We start from the raw sequence: 23,545 nt of genomic DNA on the forward strand, positions 1-23,545 counted from the left end.
TGTTTGCCCTCCTTTCAGTAACTCAGCTCATGATCTATGGCGTCAACCATTGTCTTGCCATGGTCCTAAATTCCTCTATCCCGTTATCCACCCATTGACTCATGCTGGAAAAATCCTAAACCTTAATCTAAGTGCCTACCTCTTGAAACCTACACCCAAACAGCTATAGAGAATGGAAGAAAAAAAATTCCACCACCCTACATATTTGGGTCATTCAGTCATGGCTTTTGACGTCAACAGTCTGCAGCAACCAACACTTTGGGATCCCTGGTCATCACTCCGCCTCATACCTCACTGAAGTTTCAACCCCACTCAGCTCAAACCCCTACCCCACCATATTTCAGTCACCATCAGCAAAGTGACCTTCTCTTTTACTTCACCAGCATTTAGCCATCTCAAGTTGGGTCCCATGTAAAGAGGAAAGCCACTCCTCCAGTTCCGGCTCTGGTGTCTGCCCTTTCACGGTACCATTCCTTGACAGACTTAACTGCAGCAGTGTCCTCTTCTGACCTTCCGCTAGGCCTGAGTGCCCTGGCCCAGGTCAACCCTGATGCAAATCCAGCGGTCACTCTTCAGTCCTTATTTCCATCATCTCTGGGCAATACTGAACACCACTGGCCACTTCTTCCTTCTGGAAAGTCTCCCTTCTCAGCCTGACTCCACTCTCCAGGCTTCCTTTCAATCTTCCAGTCCTCTCTCAGCCTCTTTTTCTGGCTCCTTTCCTTTTTTCTGATCCCACACAAAAAAAGGAATGCCCACTATGTGCCAGCATTAACTGAGGCACTGGGTTTCCTCAGGATTCTTCTCTTCACGCTCTACACAACCCTCCCTGGGCGAGCTTGTTCATGGCTGTGGCTTCAGGTATCACCTAAGTAGTGAAGACTGGGAGGTCAGATGTTAGCCAGACCAGAGTTCAAGTTCTGCCAGTTTCTCTTGGTACATGCTCTGTGAGTCTTTAGCCTGGATGGGAGAAGTCCAGTCGCCCCGATGCAGCCTATAGGAAGACCACGTGAAGACAGATGCCCCAGGAGTCCACAGTCTCCCAGCACCCAGCTATTTGGGGATTCCCAAGCACAAATGCCAGACAAGTATATGAAGACTTGAGGTGACCCCAGCCACCATGTGACTGTAACTTCATAAGGGCTCCGTAGCAACAACAGCCTAGCTGAACTCAAGTTACCTCCCTATTCAGGAGTAAAATAAGTTGTTACTGTCTGAAGCCACTCTTAAGATGGTTTGTTAGCTCACTAATGGATAACCAGAACAGTTATCAAACCAAAAGCGCTAAAATCTTTGTTCTCATCTTCTACATCCAATTACGAAATTCCAACAACCCTTAGAAGCATCTACTTTTGGGCATCCCTCCTGCTCCTACCTGGTTGTGAATACCACCATTTCATTCCAGGATCAGGATGGCATCTTCCTAACTGGGCTTCTTGCTCTGGTCTGGCCTCCCTTTCCGATCCTTCACAGTGCAGGAAGATCTGACCAGATCATTCCAGGCTAACTTTGAAGGTTCCCCTGAGGTGACCCCAGCTGGGCTCTGCAACTTCATGTGGAGCCACTGCTCTCACCTCTGCCCCAGTCACACTGAGCCCTGGGAGCTCCCTGAAGTGATGGGGTTACTTAACCCCGAGTCAGTGCACAGGCTGTTCCTTCTGCCCAGCCCTGCCTGTCACTGGGCCAACTTGCCTTCAACACTGCAGATTAAGAAGGACTCCTTTGGGAAGCTCTTTTGGGCCCTCAAGTTTCCTTTCATAGGCTCCCTCAGTTACCTTTGTTTTCTTCTAAGTGGAATAGGCCACTCCAAGATGTAATTGCTTATTTTTCGCCTCCAAGAGTGGAAGTTCCCTGACAACAGGCCAATGTCTCACTCACATGTATATCCCTAGTGCCAGGGCCACATCGGAACGTCAAAGGCTCATAAAAATTGGAGTTGTTTGAGTGAATGACTGACAGAGTTGCCCTGATGCAATTTATCCCTTAAGTAAAATTAGAAGAATGGGAGAGATCACTATCCCAGGAAGGATATCGAAGGACTAAAAACTTTTGAAATGAAATAAACATTTGAGGTCACCTAATTAATCCCATCTTTTTATAGATGAAGAAACAAGTTAATGAGACTGACTGGTTTGCCCAAACCTCCACATCTGGTTGGTGGCAAAGCCAGGAACAAAATCAGGTCAATTAACTCCCATGGTACCACTTCAGCATGTCAGAATTTAAGTGAACCACACAGCTGAATAGTGCAGGAATTTCAGAATATGGCCAGGAACTTCAAGTTAAAAAAAAAAAAAAAAAAAAAAAGCAGCTTTGGACAACTTTAAATTTCTCTGGAGTACATAGCCATCGGAACAGGTAGACAGAAGGACGGACAATACAAGAAGTATAGGTGAAGAGATAAAATAACTGGAACTCTTATACTGGTAGAAATCTAACTGGTACAACCACTTTGGAAAAGTGTTTTGCAGTTTTTAGTAAACCTGAACATAGATATACCCAATGAACCTGAAATTCCACCGTACCCAAAAGAAATTAATATTGCCACCAAAAGTATGTGCTAGAATGTTTGGACCAGATTCCAATATCAACTGAGAAGGGTCTAAATGCCCAACAATACAACAGATAGACTCATAATTACATTGCAATGAAAAATAAATTGCTGATTAATGCAAGAAGGATGAATCGTAGGCATGCTGAAAGAAGTCGTAAGTATATTTTGACTCCACTTATGTCAAGTTCAAAATCAGGCAAAACTAATGTATGTCAGTGCTGCCTGGCAAGGGACACAAGAGAGCCTTCTGGAGTACTGGAAATGTTTTACATCTCTATTTGGGGGTGATACCAAGACTCAGGTACATATACATTTATCTAGACTGAGGCATCACAGTAAAGTGCACAATTAAATTGAGTGAATGAGAATTAGAAATAAGATATTCTATTATAAAGCTAGCATGCACCTGTGTTCAAGTAGTACAATGTATTATCTCACTCAACCCTCAAAAAAGCCCTCAGTTTTGTAAATAAGATTGTTTACTAGTCACAATTGCGGTCTTAAAAAATCTGAATCAGAATAGGAGGGAAGGAGGGAGTTAAAAAAAAAAAATAGTTCAAAAAAAAAAATCAACACTCTCTTTGGGATTTTTCTTTTTGTGAAAGAAACCAAAAAAATAAATAAATAAATAAGTTTTATCCAAGGTCAAGGACTTTTTGATGTCTAGCTCTTAAAGAGTACACGTGTTCCTACACAATGTTTAGTTAACGCCACAAAAATTGTACACTGCCAGTTTTGAAGAAAACTCTCCAAGGTGTCACTGATGGGGGCAGGAGGTGGGAGAAATCAAGGACATACATAGAACCTCACTTTATCTACACTTGCCTACCCCTCCTTCTATCGATGCCATTACATTGAGTCCCATAGACTCATACCAATCAGTTCAGAAAAAATCTAAGGTGATTTTTTTTTTTTTTTTTTTTTTTTAAGAACTTTACAGTTTCATTATGTTGTTATCACAGAGGCAAGCTCTCATGCTGTCTGAATCTTGCAAAGGAGAAAATTGTAGTTTGGAGTGATTTGTCTTAGATTAGGTTCCTGGTATTTGGGGTTTTAGAAATAAGTACATTCTAAATATATACGTACATCCATACCAAAAGAAAAAAAAAAAAAAGAAAGAAAGAAAACCTGGAGAATATAGGAATATCATCTTTTTATTCTGCTAGGTAATGACATTGAGAGAGACACTATCATTCACTATCATTTCAGAATAGACAGTAGATTCTAATACCTACAAAAAGTTGGAAAAATATTGCAAATTTAAGTCTGTAAATTTGTAATTATTTTGCAACACTTTCCTGATTTTTCTATTTGCTATGGACTGAGATTTGGAAAATACCTTAGATCACACAGGTAAAAGGAGGAATACCTAGGAATCGAATACACAACTTCAAGGTTCTTTTCTTCTCTGCTGCAAGGATAGGTACAGTTTAAGATCACAGACATGTCACCAACCCTTATAACAACCGAGGCCACTGTGATTACTCCACTCCTCCTGACCCTCAGTTTCCCCAACCACAATACAGGAACAAACATTCCTACACCTCTCAGGGTTGGAGAAAAGTCTAAAGGAGCAGTAGAATCCCATAGTAAGCACTTCCTGCAGAATCTGAGAGTAAATTCTCAATCAATAATCATCATCATTATCACTAACTTTATTACACAGCTTTGACTTAAACACTGGCTGATTATAACCAGGCGCTGTTCTAAGTACATTACAAATATTAACTTATTTAATCAGTGTCAAGAGCTTTAAAACGCAGGTACCTTTTGACCCTACAAATCTACTTCTAGAACTTGATCATAAAACAAAAATACCCCAGAATAGAAACACTGGATGCAGCAATCCCTTTTAGAGATTTGCCATGTACATCCACATATTAAAGGCTGTGCAATAAAGAAACTTGTTTAACTTTGTCTGACCCAGTTTTTAAACTTCCTTGGCACTGGAACCCCTTTTCATACTAAGATGTATTTAAATACCACAGATACGACTCCTGACAATATACTGGCATAGAATATCCAGGAATTTATGCAGAATATTCAATTCAGTGTTATTTATAACAGCTCAAATTGGAATATAAAATATTCAATGGAAAGGTGATTAGTTAAGAAAATTATGGTCAGTATTATAATGCAGAAGATCAATGAGGAGAAACTTAAATTTTAAATATTCATAGATGTAAAAAGCAGGTTATAAAACTCCCTTCATTACGATGCAGGGTTGAAAATGTTAACTGGCTCTTTGTGGGTTACTGGATTACAACTTTGTCCCCATCGTGCTTTCCGAATTTCCATTTACTTTAATAATAAATATGTTACCAAAATAATCCACATCCTTACATAGGCAAGAATATGTGTATGTAGATATACATATATTAGTAGGAATACAAAATGATTATCAACTGTAAGATAGGAATCCTAATACTGAAGTGCAAGCTTTATAGGATTTATTGTGTAATACTAACAAGTAAACGTGTACAAACCACGCCTCCAAACCAACACCTATTCTCCTCCGAGCTTCTCACAAAATCCAAATAAGATCTCTACATATAGAAGCATGAATGTCATATCCAAACCAGAAATATGAAAAACCAAGTATCTACTGATACATACAAGCAACACTTATTGATCTCGAAAACAGAAAACATGTTTCAAAAAGGGTGGTATGTTACCACTGCTGTAAAATTACATTCACCACATCGTTAGTATATTTGTTATAGGTACATGCAAGTATAGAAAAGGAAAAAAACAGAATGCTTGAGAATGAAACCCACTAACCGGCACAGAGAAATGGGAGCAGCAAGCTTTAGCTCTAGCCTTAGAGTTTTTTTGTTTTTTAAAGCAGAGTTTTGAAGTCAAAAATCACAAGATGGTAACAACTGTTAATGAGAGAGGTAGGTACACAGAAGTAGGTTGTGTTGCTTTCTGTATTTTCCTGAATACTTGTACTCAGGAATATTTGTATTAAAAATAAAACTCTGAAAAGGTTGTATTTTGTTTTAGTTCCTGACTCCATGATCAGGGGACTGATTAGGAACAGGTATAGTCCTTCTGTGCCTCCATTGATGGTCCTGGGAAGACTCTGGACGGTCATCCACTTTCCCCAAGAGTGAAGCTAGAGAGGCAGCTAACGCTGTTGAAAAACCCCCAGGAATCCCTCTTGGGGAGACACGGACACAATTCCTAGGAGATAAGTCCTCAACCCTGAGAGGAGCAGTCCAGAGGTCAGAGCAGTGCTCAGCAAATCTAGGTACAAAGGAACCTGATAAATAGACCATGCTGCAAATCCAAGTTTTCAAACAGTTCCTCTCAAAACCATGTAGTTGTAACGCGGCTGTGAGCCAAAAAGCAGAACGCCAACCTTTATGCAAAAGAGTAGAGGAAAATGGATAAACAAATGAAGGCCTTGTCACCCCAAGGCACAAACTCAGGCAGTTGCCCCAGCAGGAACTGGGCTATCCCTGAACTCCTGGGAGGGCTTCTCCCGAGAAACCAAGTGACCACAATCAAGTGAGCCCTCAATCGCCAGCACTGTGTCTATGATTCATGCTGCCCCTCTCATCCTCTCAACAACTATTATTAGGTGGGCGGTCCTAAGGGCTTCTAAGCATGGGCCTGGAATCCGCCAAGCCAGACTCACTGGCTAACTAACACTCCACTGGCCAATATGCCACCGTCCTGAACTTCAAGTTCCCTCTTTCCTAAAGCAGTGTTTTTGTAAGATGGTAGCATCTGATCAACAGGACTGATGGGGAGATTAAGTCAGGCGACAAGAGTGAAACGCTCCGCACCACACTTGGTACACAGTCCCCTCTTTGATTCTGGTGGTGGGCAAGAGGGCCAGGGACCCTGCCCTGATGCAGGTGACAGAATAGCCATCACCCTGGGCCACTCAGGGGAGAGTCACACATCGATAGCACTAGAAGTCAGAAGTGGCTACCTCATTTGTGAGGCCCAGTGCAAAACGAAAATGTTTGCAAAGCGCCAAAAATCAAGAAGATGGTAACCCCAGAGCATTAAAGTAAGCGTGGGGCCCTTCTAAATGTAGCCCCCATGGCCACACGCCCTTGAAGACAGCCCCGCTAGAAGTCCATGTGCTCAAACACTTCGCAGACACTTGAAAACGAAGGTCGACAAGCACGGAGCTTCCTAAACTCATCCAAACGCTTGAAGCATTTGGGGAGATGCCAGGGGGAGAGCCACAGCATAACGAAAGGGGGCTGAGGCTTGAAAATAGAAGCCCGTCGTTAATTCAATTTGTGAGAAGTTATCAGAAAAAATACTGTTTGTTCTCCGTGACAGTTAGCAGAACTCGCTAAAAGTCTTTCCAGTCTACAAATTCTTAAAAACAAAGCCAAACAAAACAAATACGTTCTTTATACTTAATATCAGGGGGCTGTGCCCAACTGAAATCTGTAAGCAAGAGGCTACGTGGGGCCTAGGGTCTGCTGGGGACAGCCTCCCTCCCCAGGCAGCACTTGGTAAAGGAGCATAGAGGACCTCAGAAAAACTGGCAAATACCTCCTCCATCTCAGTGACCTCTTCAGAAAGAACTGGGGCTTGTGACAGGGAAGAAGGTGCTCCTGAAGTGACAGTAGGGGGCTAACAGGGTTGCCCAGAAATCCATTTGTGGTCACTTGATGAAACATTAGATGCTGAAGGTCACCTCAGTGACCAGAGTCAGGACACTATGGGGCAGGAAGCTCTGGACACATTTTTAATATTTATTTTGAGAAACAGAACACGCATGCAAACAGGGGAGGGGCAGAGAGAGAGAGAGAGAGAGAGAGAGAGAGAAAATGAATGAATGAATATATATCTGAAACAGGCTCCAAGCTGTCAGCATGGAATGGGATGCTGCAGGGGCTCGATCCCACAAACTGTGAGATCATGACCTGAGCTGAAATCAAGAGTCAGATGCTTGACTGAGCCCCCCAGGCTCTCCCCACATCACAGTGCTTTCTATCCAGCTTTCTCCTTAGCACTCCATTTAGCAGAGCCAAGTCCTTGAGAACGAGAGAACGTGGATCAGTCTCTTCAAGTCTCCTGGTGTTTTACCCTTTACTTAAGCAGCAGCACAGTATTTACGTGAAAAACATTGTAAGAATCTCAACCATCTCCCAATAGCTTTAACACCAAGCTGGGAGGAAGTCCGCAAGCCCAGCTCTATTACTTGCTAGCTGTGTCAACCTGGGGAAACCACCTCTACTGAGACTCATTTTAATACCATTTCTCAGGAAAGTGCTTACAACGCTGTCTGGCGCATAGTAAGTGCTCAGTAAATGTTAACTGATTTATCCTCGTAACTCATACTTAACTCCCCACACACACCCCCACCATGCCAACAAGCATATGGCTTAGGCTTCCAGAGGGCATCAATCATTTCTCCTGTGGGTCTTTTCCTAGGAGTCCTATTTCAAGACTTAACACCGCAGCAATGGGGGTGCTTGGGTGGCTCAGACTATTAAAGCATCTGTCTCCTGGTTTTGGCTCAGGTCATCATCTCTTGTCTTCGTGGGTTCGAGCCCTGCATCAGGCTCTGTGATGTCAGGGCAGAGCCTGCTTGGGATTCATAGTCTCCTACTGGAGCTCTCTCCTCTTTCTCTGCCCCTCCCCCCCACTCACAAGGTCTTTCTCAAAATAAACCTTAAAAAAAAAAAAAAAAAAAAAAAAAAAAAGGACTGCAGCAACAGAATCTCCAGAACCAGAGCTAATGCCTTTACATCAGAGTTACTGCTTAATGGTACAGATGTTCAACCATTTTTGCAATGACAACTCCAGATGGTTAACCTGCATTTGCATTATTTTAATCTTATGATTAATAAAAGAATATTTACATGACTAATCCAATTACAGTTAGGACTAAACAATGTTTGGCCTGTGTGTTATAGTCAATTTGACCACAGTCCGAACACATAGCTTATGTTCAGAGTCCTTCAGAGTTAAAAAGCAGCACACTTTAAACATAATGAAACACCAGATAAAATCCTAATGTGCCTTCACACCTTTTTTTCAAATGGGCACATTTACAACGTACTAGAACCTATAGGCTCCATTCTTTGAAGTACATCAGGAGTTCCTGTTCTTGGTTAGTCGGCCCAAGTTCCATCACCATTTACAGAATAAAAACCAATCTACCTTCTCAATCTTCCCCACTGACACATAAATCTTTCTAATGGCAGGTACAGCCTAGGACCAAAAAACTAGGCTGGGTTCACCAATCTCTACAAGAAATCTAGAACCCTGGCCTTAAATTCCAAACACAATATATAAATGCAGTGATCACTGGTTGACCACTAAAAATGCTGGATTAGTCATGGCTGCTAATTGTCACATTTTCAAGTCTAACTCTGCATTTTAGTTCACAAGAAAACAAAGACACGTAAGATGAGAAACCTAGGAGAAAGCCAAGGAGCACATTAGAAGCTGTCTCCTCTCCTATGCACCTTATGCAACCTGTCCTGCCACAGACTCCCCTAGAGCCACGTGCCTGGCAGTCCCACAGCCAAGGGGATCTCAGCAGGGAGCTCGTCCCCCATGACTTTCAGGGCCATGCACAAAGCAGGGGTTCCATAAATATTTGTTGAATGGATTAATGAAAATATCTAAAGGTGGTTTATTTTTGTAAGTATTAAACAAGCAACGGTCTTGTGACATCCTACTTGCTGATTACTGCTCCAAACCTTTCCACATCCTGGCACTAGTTTAAAAGTTAGCCCGATATTTACCAGTGAGAGGTCGTTAAGGTCTTAAGGTTTAAGAATAAGTAATGTAATCACGATACATTAACATTTCGTATCTGAAAAACAGTGTGCTGTTTATATAAAGCCCTTTCCCTCCATGATCTCATTTAATCATCACAGGCAGGATACAAAGCAGAAAGTTTTAGGGTTTTGACGCCAGGACGAGGAAAAAGGTAAAATCCTCACCAATCGATGGGAGTGAAGACAAAGAAAATTTGAAACTGAAAGGAATCTAGAAGTTGTTCTTGTGCAACCTCCCAGGAAAACCTGGTAGATGTGTCTCTCTTTCACTACAACTTGATTTTCTTCTACTTATTCAAAAAGCTCTGCACGCGGTCTTGCTAGGTCTACCTGTCAAAAGAGAGTAAGATTTGTATTTCTCTGATGATGAGTGCTGTTGAGCATCTTTTCACATGCCTGCTGGCCATCCGGAGGTCTTCTTTGGAAACGTGTCCATCCATGTCTTCTGCCCATTTCTTCAATGAATTATTTGGCTTGGGGGTGAAATAAGTCAGGCAGAGAAAGACAAACATCCTGGGATTTCATTCATATGTGGAATTTAAGAAACTGAATAGAACTGAGGGTTGATGGAGGGGAGGTGGGTAGGGGGATGGACTAAATGGGTGATGGGCATTAAGGAGGATACTTGTTGGGATGGGCCAGGGTGTGGTACGCAAGTGATGAATTACTGGGTTCTACTCCTGAAACCAGCACTACACTAGAGTTTAAATAAGTTAATAACAACAAAAAAAGGGCAAGATGCTGGTCCTGCCTATTGGAACAGGAACAAAATCTTTACCCACAGACCTGACACATGTGAACATGGCCTTTAAGGTCCATCATGAAAATGGAGAAAAGGTATGCGGCCTCCTACAACAATTTCCTTAACTGGAAAACATGAGATTTTTATATTTAAATTGCCACCAGGCTACACAAATAATCTTGATAATCTTGAAGTGTAAAGGATACATTCTGCATTCCCTAGAACAAAACACCTAATCCAAACAGATTTTATCTGGTCTCAACTTAGAAGCCGGTGAGAAAAGTAGAATTGTCCCTCTGTCTCATTCATTTCAAATACTGAACACTGGCTGATATTTAATTATTTAGAATTAGCAAGCTAGCTACTATATCTCTGAACTGAATTTAAAAACCCTGTCTTAAATATTAAGGTATTATCCCTGTCCCTCGCCCTATTGGTCACCTCTAATTGAGAATATTTAAGAAAATCAAAAGCAACCTCAAAGAGCAGAGAGCTTCATTTGTTTTAATATCCACAGTCCTATTAAAAGCTGTTAAAAATAGCACCTGTACCTTTCTCTGTTCTACTCTCCTCCAAATCTAAAAGGTTAAGTGATGACATCCCATCCAAAGAACAATGGACAATACATACAGCTCCCTCTTCCAGTTTCCAACAGCAGCAAGAAAAGTCAAGTACCTGATTAAAAAAGAAAAGACAGCACACACCAGTATTCCTGTCAAGTGCACGGACAGGGAGCTCGCTCTAGCCCACAAGCTCAGCAAAATCCGAAGAGCTAAACTCTTAATGAAAGGAGCATTTTTTTTTCCTGGAAGTCAAAGAACTTGGGAGTTGGTTTTAAAAATGAGATCCCAAATGCAGTCAACAGAATTTTTTCCCCCCCCTAGAAACTGGTTTCTAATACACACCACATAAAGATTATATACAGGCAAATAAGTCCATTTGAAAGGCAAGAAGAAAGGAATGATGTGTGGCACCTCATTTCTTCAGAGTTGATAAGAAGTAAACACAAAAGACCACCTCAGGAGAGGTGCGTCTTTTTAACTGAAAAATTAGATGGAAAAATTGGACTTCATCCTTAAGGCTTTTCTTAAGTGTTTTCACAGGGGATACTTGGCACACTCATAAAAACTGACTTACTTCCTTTAAGACTTTTCTCATCTCCAATGAGTAGCCAATGATTTTTATGTAACAGTTTCACTACAGCTGTGATTTTTTTTTTTTAAAAGCTTAAAGGGACAAAATGATATTTTTAGTACCAATGCAATAGGACGTGTGGGGGCGTGGCAGGTAAAAATCAAAAAGCTGTGTCAAATTTGGGGCCCAGTGATTGTAAAACAAACCTGTTAAATTGACAAAGAAATGAATCTACTTTTAAGGTACCCTAAAGCCCCACAAACATTCATTCACCAACTTCAGACAATCCACCTAAGTAATAAACCAATTTTCAACCCCCAACCCCCAAGTGGTTAGGTGGTTTTGGCACCTCAGCTTTGTGATGCTATTTGAAATTTAAAATTCACCCAGTAAAAGAAATGAATACAATAGTCAGAACCACCTGACTTCCTTTTTAGGCACTACTTAAGTATCCAATATTAGCTTTCAGTACTACAGGTAATTACCTTTCCTATTTGATTAATTATCCCAACAAACTCTGGCTTTGAGAACTACAAAACAAAACCATAGCATTGTATTTTACAAGACAGGCTACAAAATAATCGGTTATTTAATTCAGAAAACCTAAGGAACACTTGGCAACTCAACCTACATGACACTTCTAATTTTAAAGAACACTCACAATCAGATAACCTCCTTAAACTGGCTCCAGTTGTGGGTGGATAATGTCCCTTTATCACAAAGATAACTGACATCAACGAATGATCAGAATTCCAACTCAGAATTTTTTGTCTCTGCTCCACACACCAAGGTCATGCATAAACTTCAACCAGCATCCTCCCCCACAAAAAACACAAAAACAAACAACATCAAACCACTAAGCTTTAGGGGAAACCTCTCTTTCACATAAACTAGAATGAGTCCAAATACGAGAAAACATTACAAAACCAGCCCGTATCCAGCGTTTCTTGATCATGAAAGCATTCACAGTCTTTCTTAGAACAGCATTAAGTTTAATTCCTAGAAGGCACTAGCAAATCTCTGCCAGGCCAATCTACAATCAACCGTCTGCATGTGTCCAACAAGATCACAGAAGGGTCAATGTTTTTAGCCAGCTACTTCAACTCTGCGTAACAGCGGTAACAAGGTAAACCTGGTAATTGTATAGGACTGAACACAGCCAATGTCAGTGAGGATCCCCCTGAACACAAACATGCAGCTCTAGGGAAACAATTTCTGGAACAATACATGATGCTTGCATAATTCCACAAAAACTCGAGTTCATTATCAAAATAATGTCCAGTCCCAGCATTGTGCTGACACTTCCCACCTAAACTTCTCAGGACAAGCCTGGCCTAAAAAGCACAGCTGGGATCCAGGGCATAAGCCACATGCACCCACCACAACAACGGTGGGACAATGCCTGCCCTTACCCAGTCCCGACAGGACCGCGATGTAGTTTAGTCCCGTCTACTTTACGGTAATGTGCTTTTAAAACCTCACCGCGACCGAGGTCATAGCTTTAGAGATCTAATAACAACCAAATGACTGGGGCTGCCGGGCACTTAGTAAGCCATTCTGGTTATGGCTCTTTAATAGTACCTGGAGTTCTGCTAAAAGAGAGAGCAGAAAACTCCTACCTCCCGGGAAAGAAAGTCCTCTGCAGGGAGCGCAGAGGGAAGCAAAGAACCCGATTTTGGGCAGGGGACGCCCCCACCTCCGCGGCCCCATCTCCCTAGCAGCCCCAGCACGCCCCTCTCCCCGCAGCGCGGTGGCCGGGGCCGCACCTTTACCTGTCAGCTCCGCCACCCATCTCTGCCCCGCCAGCCGACCCTCCGAGTCCCAGCAAAGCTCTAGAGCAGGGTGCAGGAGAAAGAACCCCAAAGGCATCCCATCCCAAAGAAAGAAAGCAAAAAGGCTGTTCCTCCAGGCGGAGGGACATCGGGCACGTCGGACCCAAGAGGCGACACGCCACCCCTGCCCCGCACCTACCAGATAATCCATGTACAGAAACGCCTCAGTTATTCGGAGATCAGACATCCGGCAACCTAAAGCATCCGGAACGGCTCCGAACCCGGAAAAAAAAGCAGCTTCTCTGGCTGCGAGCGAGCAGCCCCTGAAAAAGCCAGCAACAACGAAAATAGCCGAGAGCGGCCGAGCAGCCGAAGATTACACAAGGGGCGCGGCGATTGGCCGGGCGGGCGGGCAGAAGGAAAGGAGAACGCTCATTGGCTGCGGTGCCTATAAAAAGCGGGCCACTGCGGGTGGCAGGAGAGAAGCGCGGGAGCGGCCAGGGCGCTGGTTCCTGTGAGCCGGGTGGAGGAGGGCGGGGGCTAGGGCTGCGCAGGCGGAAGAGCGAGCCGGGAAGAGCGGAAAATCTGCCGGTGCTGCAACTGCCCGAGGTCTGCGTGCTTCCGTAGCCGCCTATTCGGGGTAGAGCGGAGCCGAACTGCGCTCCAGTGCACAAGAACCGTGGTGTCCCCTCCCACCCCCGGTAGGAAGCCAGTCCTGAATCGGGAGGCGTGGTAGCCACCGACACCTAACGCCACTCTCCGGAGTGATTTCCTGCGGCCTCTGCGGCCTCAAGAGAGCACCGAAGGGGCGCCTAAGGAATGTACTCGGCACAAGCAGGCCTGTCACAGGGGCAGCCCCTCCCGAACTCGGTGACGTGAATCTTGGAAGCGGACAGCTCCAGCCTGAAGTCTCTCAGGGTACACAGCAGCTTAGCGCACACAGCCAGAGGTAACCCAAGAAGCTCCCTTAGAACACCAGGTTGTCCTCAGAATCCACTCTCCACCATGGGAGAAGAAAAAAGTTGAGGGTAGTAGACCTCAAACACCAGAAAGAAACGGTAAAGTCTTTGCATGCTCTGAGTCCAGTTACACCGAACACAAATCCATCACCCCTAAAGAAAATGAGCAATCGAACAAGCAGCTCTCTGACAAGACCCATAATACGGTATTGCTGCCCTGGGTAAGAAGTAAGAGCATAAGCAGGTGCATTTCCTGGTAAGTAACTTGGAAATTGGCACTGGAATTTTGCCATTCTGTTAAGGGGGCAGGGGTGCTGTGTCAGTCGAGAAGTTAGAGAAGAACACAAAAACACACGGGTTTTTTGTTTTTGTTTTTGTTTTTTGTTTTGTTTTTGTAAGATTTAGCCTAGGAACAACCACACAATGCCAGACACGGCAACCTAGGCTCACATGACCGGTGAAGTACCGCAACAGCCTGCTCCCCACCCCTGCATAGCTTGAGAATGAAGGGCTTGCTCTCACCTATGTTAATAATTAGGGCTTCCATACAATAATGTATAAAATGTCAAACTTCAACTGAAATCTTTCTGAACAGACTGCCTGACTGTATAAATCTATTAGGGGATGAATTTTTATTTTCCCCTCAACTTGGCACCTTCCCTTTTTGCATCTTCAAACATGGATTTCCATACTGGAAGCTTACCTGCACCTGCCAAAACAGTTAGTCAGGTAACAATGGAATTCACCCCAAATATGCAAGAAGGGAGTGCAGACGCTCAGAGGGAGCTTCAGGTTAGGAAGCCATGTGATGTGGGGGTATTCGATCTCCCCTCTCTCAACCTGTTTCTTCTACCAAACAGTGAGAATTCCTGTGGCCAGAGGATTTTTTGAAGTAACTAAAGGCCAAATATACACTTAGTACAAAGCGTGACTTTGTTGATCCAACTTATACACAAGATGGAGTAAATTGAACTTCTGCAGAAATTTCAGTGACTTTTGCCTATGTAGGAGCTAACTTAACTCAGTTGCCTTAAACCATTAAATCAATTTTGATTGATTTATCATAAGGCTAAGAACATGTGGATTTAGAAGAAACTGTGACCTGGATTCTAAGGTGATGGACTTCCCTAAATGTACAGCACAATTGGTTGAAATTGCAGACATGGAAGTCCTTTTCAATTTGCTAGCAAAAATAATTCAAACCGATCAGAAACCTTTTGGGTTTGATTTTTCCCTTTCCTTGAGTAAGCATATTGAAAATAAGATAAAGGGGGCGCCTGGGTGGCGCAGTCGGTTAAGCGTCCAACTTCAGCCAGGTCACGATCTCGCGGTCCGTGAGTTCGAGCCCCGCGTCAGGCTCTGGGCTGATGGCTCGGAGCCTGTTTCTGATTCTGTGTCTCCCTCTCTCTCTGCCCCTCCCTCGTTCAGCTCTGTCTCTCTCTGTCCCAAAAATAAATAAAAAACGTTGAAAAAAAATTTTTGAAAATAAGATAAAGGAATTGAGTTAGCAAAGAGACACCTTATGGTCCATGGTCTCGGTGATATTTGAGGTCTTGATGACTGCCAAGTCAGACTCTAAAACAGCCTGTCAGTTTCTATGCAGGGGAAGGGAACCACTCAGGAGCAGCTGCCTTCTGCCTTTCCTTTAAAAGCTAACCTTAGTGGGGCGACTGCGTGGTTCAGTCGGTTAAGTGTCCAACTCTTGGTTACAGCTCAGGTCATGAACTCGCGGTTTGTGGGCTCGAGCCCCGCATGCGGCTCCATGCGGACAGTGCGGAACCTGCTTGAGATTCTCTCCCCTCAAGAGGGGGGGACAGGGGAACCTGCCTGCCCCTCCCCGCTCACTCTGTCTCTTAAACTTGAAATAAAATAAAATAAAATAAAACTTAACCTTAAAGAATCCTGAACAGAAGGTTTTTAGGCTAAACATAGTTTAACCTACTTCTCAGAACAAGTAAATGGGCTCAAAGCAGGGAGATGAAAGAATTTGTTCCAAGTTCCAAAGGCTGCACCATAGTATTTACCATATTCCATACCATTTGTACATTATGACTCACACCAAGGAAAACCTTGTGTTTGATGTATTAAAAAATCCTATATTGCCTTTTGGAAAAGCATCTCAACCTAAAGCTTCAGAACTCCATATGGAGCACATTTATCCAATTAGGTGCTACTCTTCTGGGATGTATATAAAACTTTGTGCAGAGGAGAGAGGCTACCTTGATTATTTGGTATGAACAGATCCCACAGTTCCCACTATGCGCAGCTGCAGTCTTAGCTGATAGCTGTTGCTATTGCATAGCCACCCCAATATGTGCTTTAGAAAAGCGTGGAGAGGTTAGAATGTGCTCACCTCACTATGTACCAATTAACAGGCTGCAGTCTTGAATAAGACGTGGTCCAGTAACATAGCTGCCTTTGCTGTAACAAGAACGACCCTCTTCCAGACACCTAAGAAAACCTATAAACTCATGAGGCAGTTGCATTACCACACAGATTGTGAGGAAAGAGCCGGTCACTGTTGCCTGTTAAAAGCAAGGAGAAATTCTTTTGACAGTCCATAGTCTACAAGTCTATAAAGACTGCTGACTAGCCAGATTTAGAGAAAAGTTTGTTGAAGCGTCGTTTGTAGGAAACAAATGCATGTTTCCAACTTGGTCTCCCAATTTCTACCATCCAGGAAAAAAAAACAATACATCCATGGCAATTTCCATCTACTTTTTTTTGTTGTTCGACGTGATTTATGGAAAAATATAATCTTTGCTAGTTTTGTATCATGCACTCACTTTACATAAACTTCACTATATCCTGGAATTTCATAAATGTTTCGTGGCTATATACAGCTCTATAGAGATGTACTATGATAAATTCCTTATTAGGTACTATTGTTAATATTACAGTGAATGTTTGCTTATAGGATTGTCCACATCTCCTTATAAGAATTATCCTAAGAATATTCTAGAAGTGAGTTATTGGTACAGAGGGTATGAGCACTTTTAATACTTTACTAGCTTATAGCCTTTCTTCCCCTGGCCCCAACTCCAAAGCAGGCAATGCTTCTCTTGCCTCATTCTTGCTTTGAGTATATCCTTTAATAGCTGAGAGATGGTGTATTTCATTAGAAAGACTCTTAAACCACGGACCTTCTTTTTCAGAAGTGGTGGTATCCAGACACTAAATTCTGCAGAGGTCACTGGGCACTTTGCCCATTTACTGCTTCTAATAACTTCTAGGACCTTAATATTTTCTTCTCAGCCCTGCTTTTCTTGTTCTAGGTGGTCAACCATTCACTCACCTCCAGCCACCTCTGATTTACCCCAAACCTCTTCTCTGCTTCCTATACTTGAAAGGACTACCATTATGTCCTAGAGGATGAACCTCCTATGAAGCTAACAGAACTTGATTCATAAATGGAAGAGGCCAGAAGGAGGTTAGAGGCTTGAATTAAGAGTAGGGTTTTCCAGGGGCACCTGGGTGGCTCAGTCAGTTGAGCGTACAACTTCAGCACAGGAGGGGATCTCACGGTTCGTGAGTTCGAGCCCTGCATCAGGCTCACTGCTGATGGAGCCTACTTTGGATCCCCTGTCCCCCTCGCTCTCTGCCCCTCCCCCACACGTGCTCAAAAATAAACCAAAAAAAGGATTTTCTGCTCCTGGCATGGTCATGGTGGCCTACAAAGTACAGGGAACCCTACTTGTAATGGATTCTTGCAGCTAGGAAGTTTTAAGTCTAAAACATCTCCATGTCAGCTTAAACTAGTTTTGTCTCCAGCAAGTTGATGTTCAAGTCTCACATGTCTAGTTTTTAAAGATTAGTGGCCTGGCAATCATGAACATTTGCTACTTCTTAACTAAAGGAGCTTGGGTAGGTCACTCGTTCCTTCCAGGTTTCTGTTTACTCAAATATAGAGTTGCACTAATCACGGATGATTAAGGACCCTTTGGGATCTAGAAGTCTATACTCCTGGTTGGGGGGCAAGGATTTGTTCTAAACAGATAACTCCCCTCTTCCAAAAAGAATTTGCTGTGTCTTGGAGTATGAAACCAAGACAAGCCATTTAAAATGAAGAGTCACCACCTAAAATGGTAAATAATTATATAAGAAAAAAAAAAAAAAAAAAAACTAGATCACACAAGCAAACACTACCTAAGCATTAAATATCAAGCTATGGCAATCCTTCAATACCTCCCCAGGATCATTTAAAATTAGTACTGCATTGTTGAAGTTTCCTATTGGCACTGTGACAAATTACCACGTACTTAATGACATAAGACGCAAATTTATTCTCTCATCGTTCTGTACACTAGAAGTCCTGGTCTTATGGGGCTTAAAATCAAGGTGCTGGCAGGGTTGGCTCCTTCTAGAGATCTCAGGGGAGGATTCCTGATCTCTTCCAGCTTCTGGCTGTTTACATTGCTTGGCTTTCAACCATATCACTCCAGTCTCTGCATCTGTGGTCACACTGCCTTCTCTGTAGTCTAACCTCTTGTGCCTCCCTCTTATAAGGGCGATTGCATGTAGGGCCTACCCAGATAATCCAGGACAACCCCTACTCTCAAAATCCTTAATTTATCACATCTACAAAGTTATTTTTGCCACATAAGGTAACATTCACGGGTAACTTTGGAGCCATATCTAACCTAACACCCTGACCTTAAGATATACAGGAAAAGCAAATACTCCCATGGAAATCCAAAGTGGCGAGCACAATTTACTAATGCCTACGGAATGAGGTAAACTCTCAATTTCAGAAAGAGTTTAATTAAAACTTGGTGGTGTGGCCCCAGGATACTCTAATTCTGTTTAGGCAGTTTGTAATTCTATTTACTTGTCCTCTGGCATTTGAGTTTTTCTTCCATTTTTTTTTTTAATAACCTTGAGAAGTCACCTACCATACAATTCACCCATTTAAAGTATATAGTTAAGTGGCTTTTTGAGTATTTACAGATTTGTGCAACTTTCACCACTTTTAGGACATTTTTAATCACCTCTAAAAAATACCCTGAACCTTTGAGCTATCACCCTTCACCCCCTACCTTCACTCCCCAGCCCTAGGAAATCACTAGTCCACTTTCTGTCTCTACAGACTTCTGTTCTGGACTTTCATATGAATGGAATCCTATAGTATGCGGTCTTTTAGGATTGGCCTCTTCCACTTTGCATAATATTGAAGTTTCCTCCATGTTGTGGCACGTACATTCTCTCCTATGACCAGATAATATTCCCTTGTATGGCTATGTGGAGTTTTGCGCATTCATTCATCCATTGATAGACATTTGGATGGTTTCTACCTGTAAGCAATTTTGAATAATGTTATCCCTCTACTTTTGCTCAAGACAATATTAACTTTTTCTTCAAAATCTCTTCTCCTTTCCCTTCTTTATTGACCATGCCTAAAAACTTTCTTCATGGTAATATTGTTCTAGAGCAGTGGGTCCAAATATGAATGGTATTTCTTCCAACATTTAACGAGTTAAAATTTTGTTTCTCATAGTCCATAAATTCTTGAACATCAGCTCCTTCCTATTATATTCTTTTTTCTATTCTAGGATATAGAAGGATAAATCTTTGAACATACTTTAACTCTACAATGTTCATCGTGGTTTTGAACTTTCCGTGGGATGAAACATCTAAATTTCTTTATCCTGCACGACAGGAAATAGTGCATTAAGTTCCTTGCAAGTCTTTGAATAACCAAGAGTCTAAGCCCTACTTGATAACCGTATTATAAAAAAGACCAGGAAGGTCAACCAGAAGAATCTGCTACCTACCTTTAATTGTGAAGTACTTACTGTTTCTCAATGGAGATTTCAAGAAATGAAAAAAAAAAAAAAAAAAAAAAAAAAAAAAAAAAAAAAAAAAAAATTCTCTTTGGAAAATAAAGGTGCTTTGGAGACTGAGAGGAACTATATAGGGTCATTTGCTTATTCATATTGGAAGATCAGTTTTGAATTTAATAACCAAACCTTAAAAACCAATTCACATTGTATTAGAAATCTGTTTTAACAACAACAGTTTACGACATGTCCTTAGTGCACCCAAATCAACAAAACACCCATTAGAAGCTAAGAGCCCTAGGCAATGAAAGGTAATGTATTAATTTCCCAGGACTCTAATTTACAGATATCTAGCCATTTCTTTTAAAAGCTAGAACTTATTTTAGCAATTCTCTGCAAACAAAACTGACACGATTTCCCTAATACCTGTGGCTTTAAGCGCTCAGTGACAGCTTTCACAGGTTCACAATTGAGAACCCACATCACTCTTTGTATAGGATATACACCGTTTTCACGGCTTCATTTTTTTTTCTGAATCCTTTTCTCAGCTGTAGAAACTACATATTTGATGTTGTTTTAGGTTGGGTTCTCCACGAGACAAACGCACAGATGGCTTAGGAGAAAAGGTTGACTAAGAATTAGCACCTGTGGAAGGAGAGCTGCAGGACTTGAAGGGGCAGGGGAGGGCACAGAACATTATGCACACCTGACAAAGCCCCTACCAGTTTTAGGGGAAACTCCAGAGCAAAAGGTGCCCATCAGGGAGTCCATGCTGGGGAGAAAGGACTAGGCCCTTGTATGGCCACCTCTCGCAGTCACTGTCTGGGAACAGCCCAAAGAAGAGCCCAGGACAAGCATGACCTGGGTTTGAAGGCTCAAGTAGAGCCTGAAGAAGCTGGAGACCGTCCGCTAGTCATACTGCAAGTGAGTGGAATCGCCTCCAATGCTGCATCTCCATGCCAGTCACGTGTGTCAGCACATCAACAGCCTGTCTCACCTACAGCCCTTGCACCAAAGACAGGTTGGTTATTAAGTGTATGTAGACTTCACTATTAACTACAACCAACCCTGTTGTGTCAACGTGCTACTGCCTGAACATACCTGCGATTTCCTTCTGATGTGGTCAGCTATGAATGTGGGGGAAATAATTCAATCCCCCAGGCTCGGTGATCAATATGCTGAAATCTCACAGCAAAAAAAAAAAAAAAAAAAAAAAATCACAAGTGAAATAAGTTTCCAATACTAAGGTAGTTGAGGTGAGGCCTTTCCTTCTCTAATTCCAGCTGGTCTGTTTTCCCCTTGTATTGCTGTACAACAAGATCCCAGAATCTATGGAGACAGATGAAAAAGCAGGCCTCAAGCCTGCCGTAGAGGAATTTCCGATTAATAGAGAAACAGGATGAAGAGTTGCTTCAGTGTCTGAGTGATGGGAACTCCGTGAGGTCTTGTCAGACTTCTTGGAGTTCTGAGGAGAACTCTCAAAGAAAGGAGAGCTAGGTCTTGGAGGTTTTGTGAGGGGAGGTGTCCAAGTGGGAAAACAGCATGTGAAGGATGGATGGGTAGAAGTAGGAGAGATTCTCTAGCTGAAGGGAAAGGAGAGTTTGGGCCCAAAGTATAGGATGTGAACAAGATAGCTAAATGTGTGGCAAGGAGACTTTGAGAGTTAAGATTTGCCCAGGATCTTCCCTGCAGATTACGGCCTCTTAACTCCCCACATGGTGTTAGTGACAAGTCGACTTTCAGGTCCTTTCTGTGTATCTGCCCAATTGTTCTGGTACTCAAGACTAACGTAACTAAGGCAGCTGCACAGGTGAGCAAGTCTCAAGAAGTGGACACTTGCTTTCCTGGATGGTTTCTAAGCGATCACCACTCACTGGAATGTTTCCAAGTTGCTTTCTTGTAGGTATTTCAATACCTACTTTGAATGCTTCCAATTTACAACTTGGTCTCTTTGAAGACTTACATGTAAAGGTCTTAATTCAAAATTAGAGGTGGACTCAAAACAGCTTGCAAAGAGTTGAGAAACAATACAAAACTACAGCACAAAGCCAGTGAAAAGTATGGCAGTTGTGCCATCTAGAATGATCATATCCCAACATGAGATTCTGAGTCTATATAGTTTAAACTAAGTAAGACAAGCATGTAAGCACTCTGGGCAAATTAACGGGGGCTCATTCATTCTAACAAACATAAGTAGCACCTGCTGTATGTTAGGAATGATAGGAAAATAAGGTCTCTGCTCACAGGGAGCTTAATCTCTAGTGGATGGAGACGAGTATCAACTAGGGATAAGTGCTATACGGAATTAAAGGGGTGTACTAGCAAGTAACTGAAACAATGCTATAGACTATGGATGGCATCTCTGTGGATTTTGTTTAGCACTCCTGTCCGATAAAACTTTCTGTAATGATGAAAGTGTTCTATATCTACGTTGCCCTATTCCGTAGTATTAGCTACATATGGCTACTGAGCACTTGAAATGTGGCTGAGGCACTGAATTTTTATTTTAGTGTAAATCTAAATAGCCACATGTGGGTAGTGGCTATCATTAGACGATGGAGGCATGAAGTCACAATATGGAGGTCTTCCATTTAACCATGACATTAACTATACTTAATTTCACCTCCCCCACTAGCCAATAAAGGAATGAAAAGACCCACAAAGAAAACTGAAGACACCTGTATAGAAGAGATCAACCATCTCAGAAAGCAAAATGAGTAAAGAATTGGGAATCAATACAGCGGAACAAAGCTGAAGCCTAAGTCCTGGAATCAGGAAAGCCAGCAAGAAGCAAGCCGATTCCTGCCACAGAACTCCCATCAGCTCAGGAATAAGAGGCACCTGGTCCTCAGAGCCGGGAGAGACTGAAAACATAAAATAGCTGTGAATCTTTAAAATGCACATCTGATGGGGCGCCTGGGTGGCGCAGTCGGTTAAGCGTCCGACTTCAGCCAGGTCACGATCTCGCGGTCCGTGAGTTTGAGCCCCGCGTCAGGCTCTGGGCTGATGGCTCAGAGCCTGGAGCCTGTTTCCGATTCTGTGTCTCCCTCTCTCTCTGCCCCTCCCCCGTTCATGCTCTGTCTCTCTCTGTCGCAAAAATAAATAAAAAACGTTGAAAAAAAAAAAATTTAAAATGCACATCTGAGCACCCTTATATGCCTCACTAAACGAGGCCTGGTGACTACCCCGCTGGCAGCCTGAAAGAAAACCAGAGTGAAAACTTACCCCCAAGATAAAACTGAAGAGGGCTTGACCTCAGGGACACCAGATAAGACATAAATGCCAAGAGTAAATTCAGTAGAGATGGAATAAAGCTGAGGAAACCACCCAAAAATGATAAAGAAGCAGTTTGAGCAAAGACCATTAGAAGATCAGCCTGGACGATCAAAAGGAATGAAATCTTGCCATTTGCAACAATGTGGATGGAACTAGAGTATATTATGCTAAGCAAAATAAGTCACGCAGAGAAAGACAAACACCATATGATTTCACTCACATGTGTAATTTAAGAAACAACAGATGAACATAGGGTAAGGAAAGGAAAAGTGAGATTAAAACACAGAGGGAGGCAAACCATAAAAGACTCTAAAATACAGAGAATAGAGGGTTGTTGGAGGGGTGGGGGATGGGCTAAATGGGGGATGGGCATTGAGGAGGGCACTTGTTTGGATGAGCACTGAGTGTTATACATAAGTGATGAATCACTAAATTCTACTCCTGAAACCAATACTACACCGTATGTTAACTAACTTGAATTAAAAAAAAAAAAAAAGAACATTAGCCTGGAAGTCTAATACCCCATTACATGTTTTAAGACAAAGAGAAACAACAGCAATAGTG

The 23,545-nt window shown here is 42.5% G+C and overlaps 1 protein-coding gene across 4 annotated transcripts in view; it reads right to left on the reverse strand.

The window, feature by feature from the left end:
• ARL15 (ADP ribosylation factor like GTPase 15) overlaps positions 1 to 23,545 on the reverse strand; it is a 554,296-nt gene that overhangs the window by 390,167 nt on the left and 140,584 nt on the right. The window contains exon 1 of one of the 4 annotated variants that reach the window (XM_058719551.1): positions 13,169 to 13,341. The exons of 2 other annotated variants lie outside the window; for them this stretch is intronic. In XM_058719551.1, coding sequence (XP_058575534.1) covers positions 13,169 to 13,216 — 48 coding nt within the window. In that variant the 5' untranslated portion in view covers positions 13,217 to 13,341. Of the gene's footprint in view, positions 1 to 13,168; positions 13,342 to 23,545 lie in introns of those variants that run through there. One more of the 4 variants, XM_058719554.1, reaches the window with a different exon arrangement.

Source organism: Neofelis nebulosa, chromosome 1 (genome assembly GCF_028018385.1).
Source record: "Neofelis nebulosa isolate mNeoNeb1 chromosome 1, mNeoNeb1.pri, whole genome shotgun sequence".
NCBI classification, from domain to species: domain Eukaryota; kingdom Metazoa; phylum Chordata; class Mammalia; order Carnivora; family Felidae; genus Neofelis; species Neofelis nebulosa.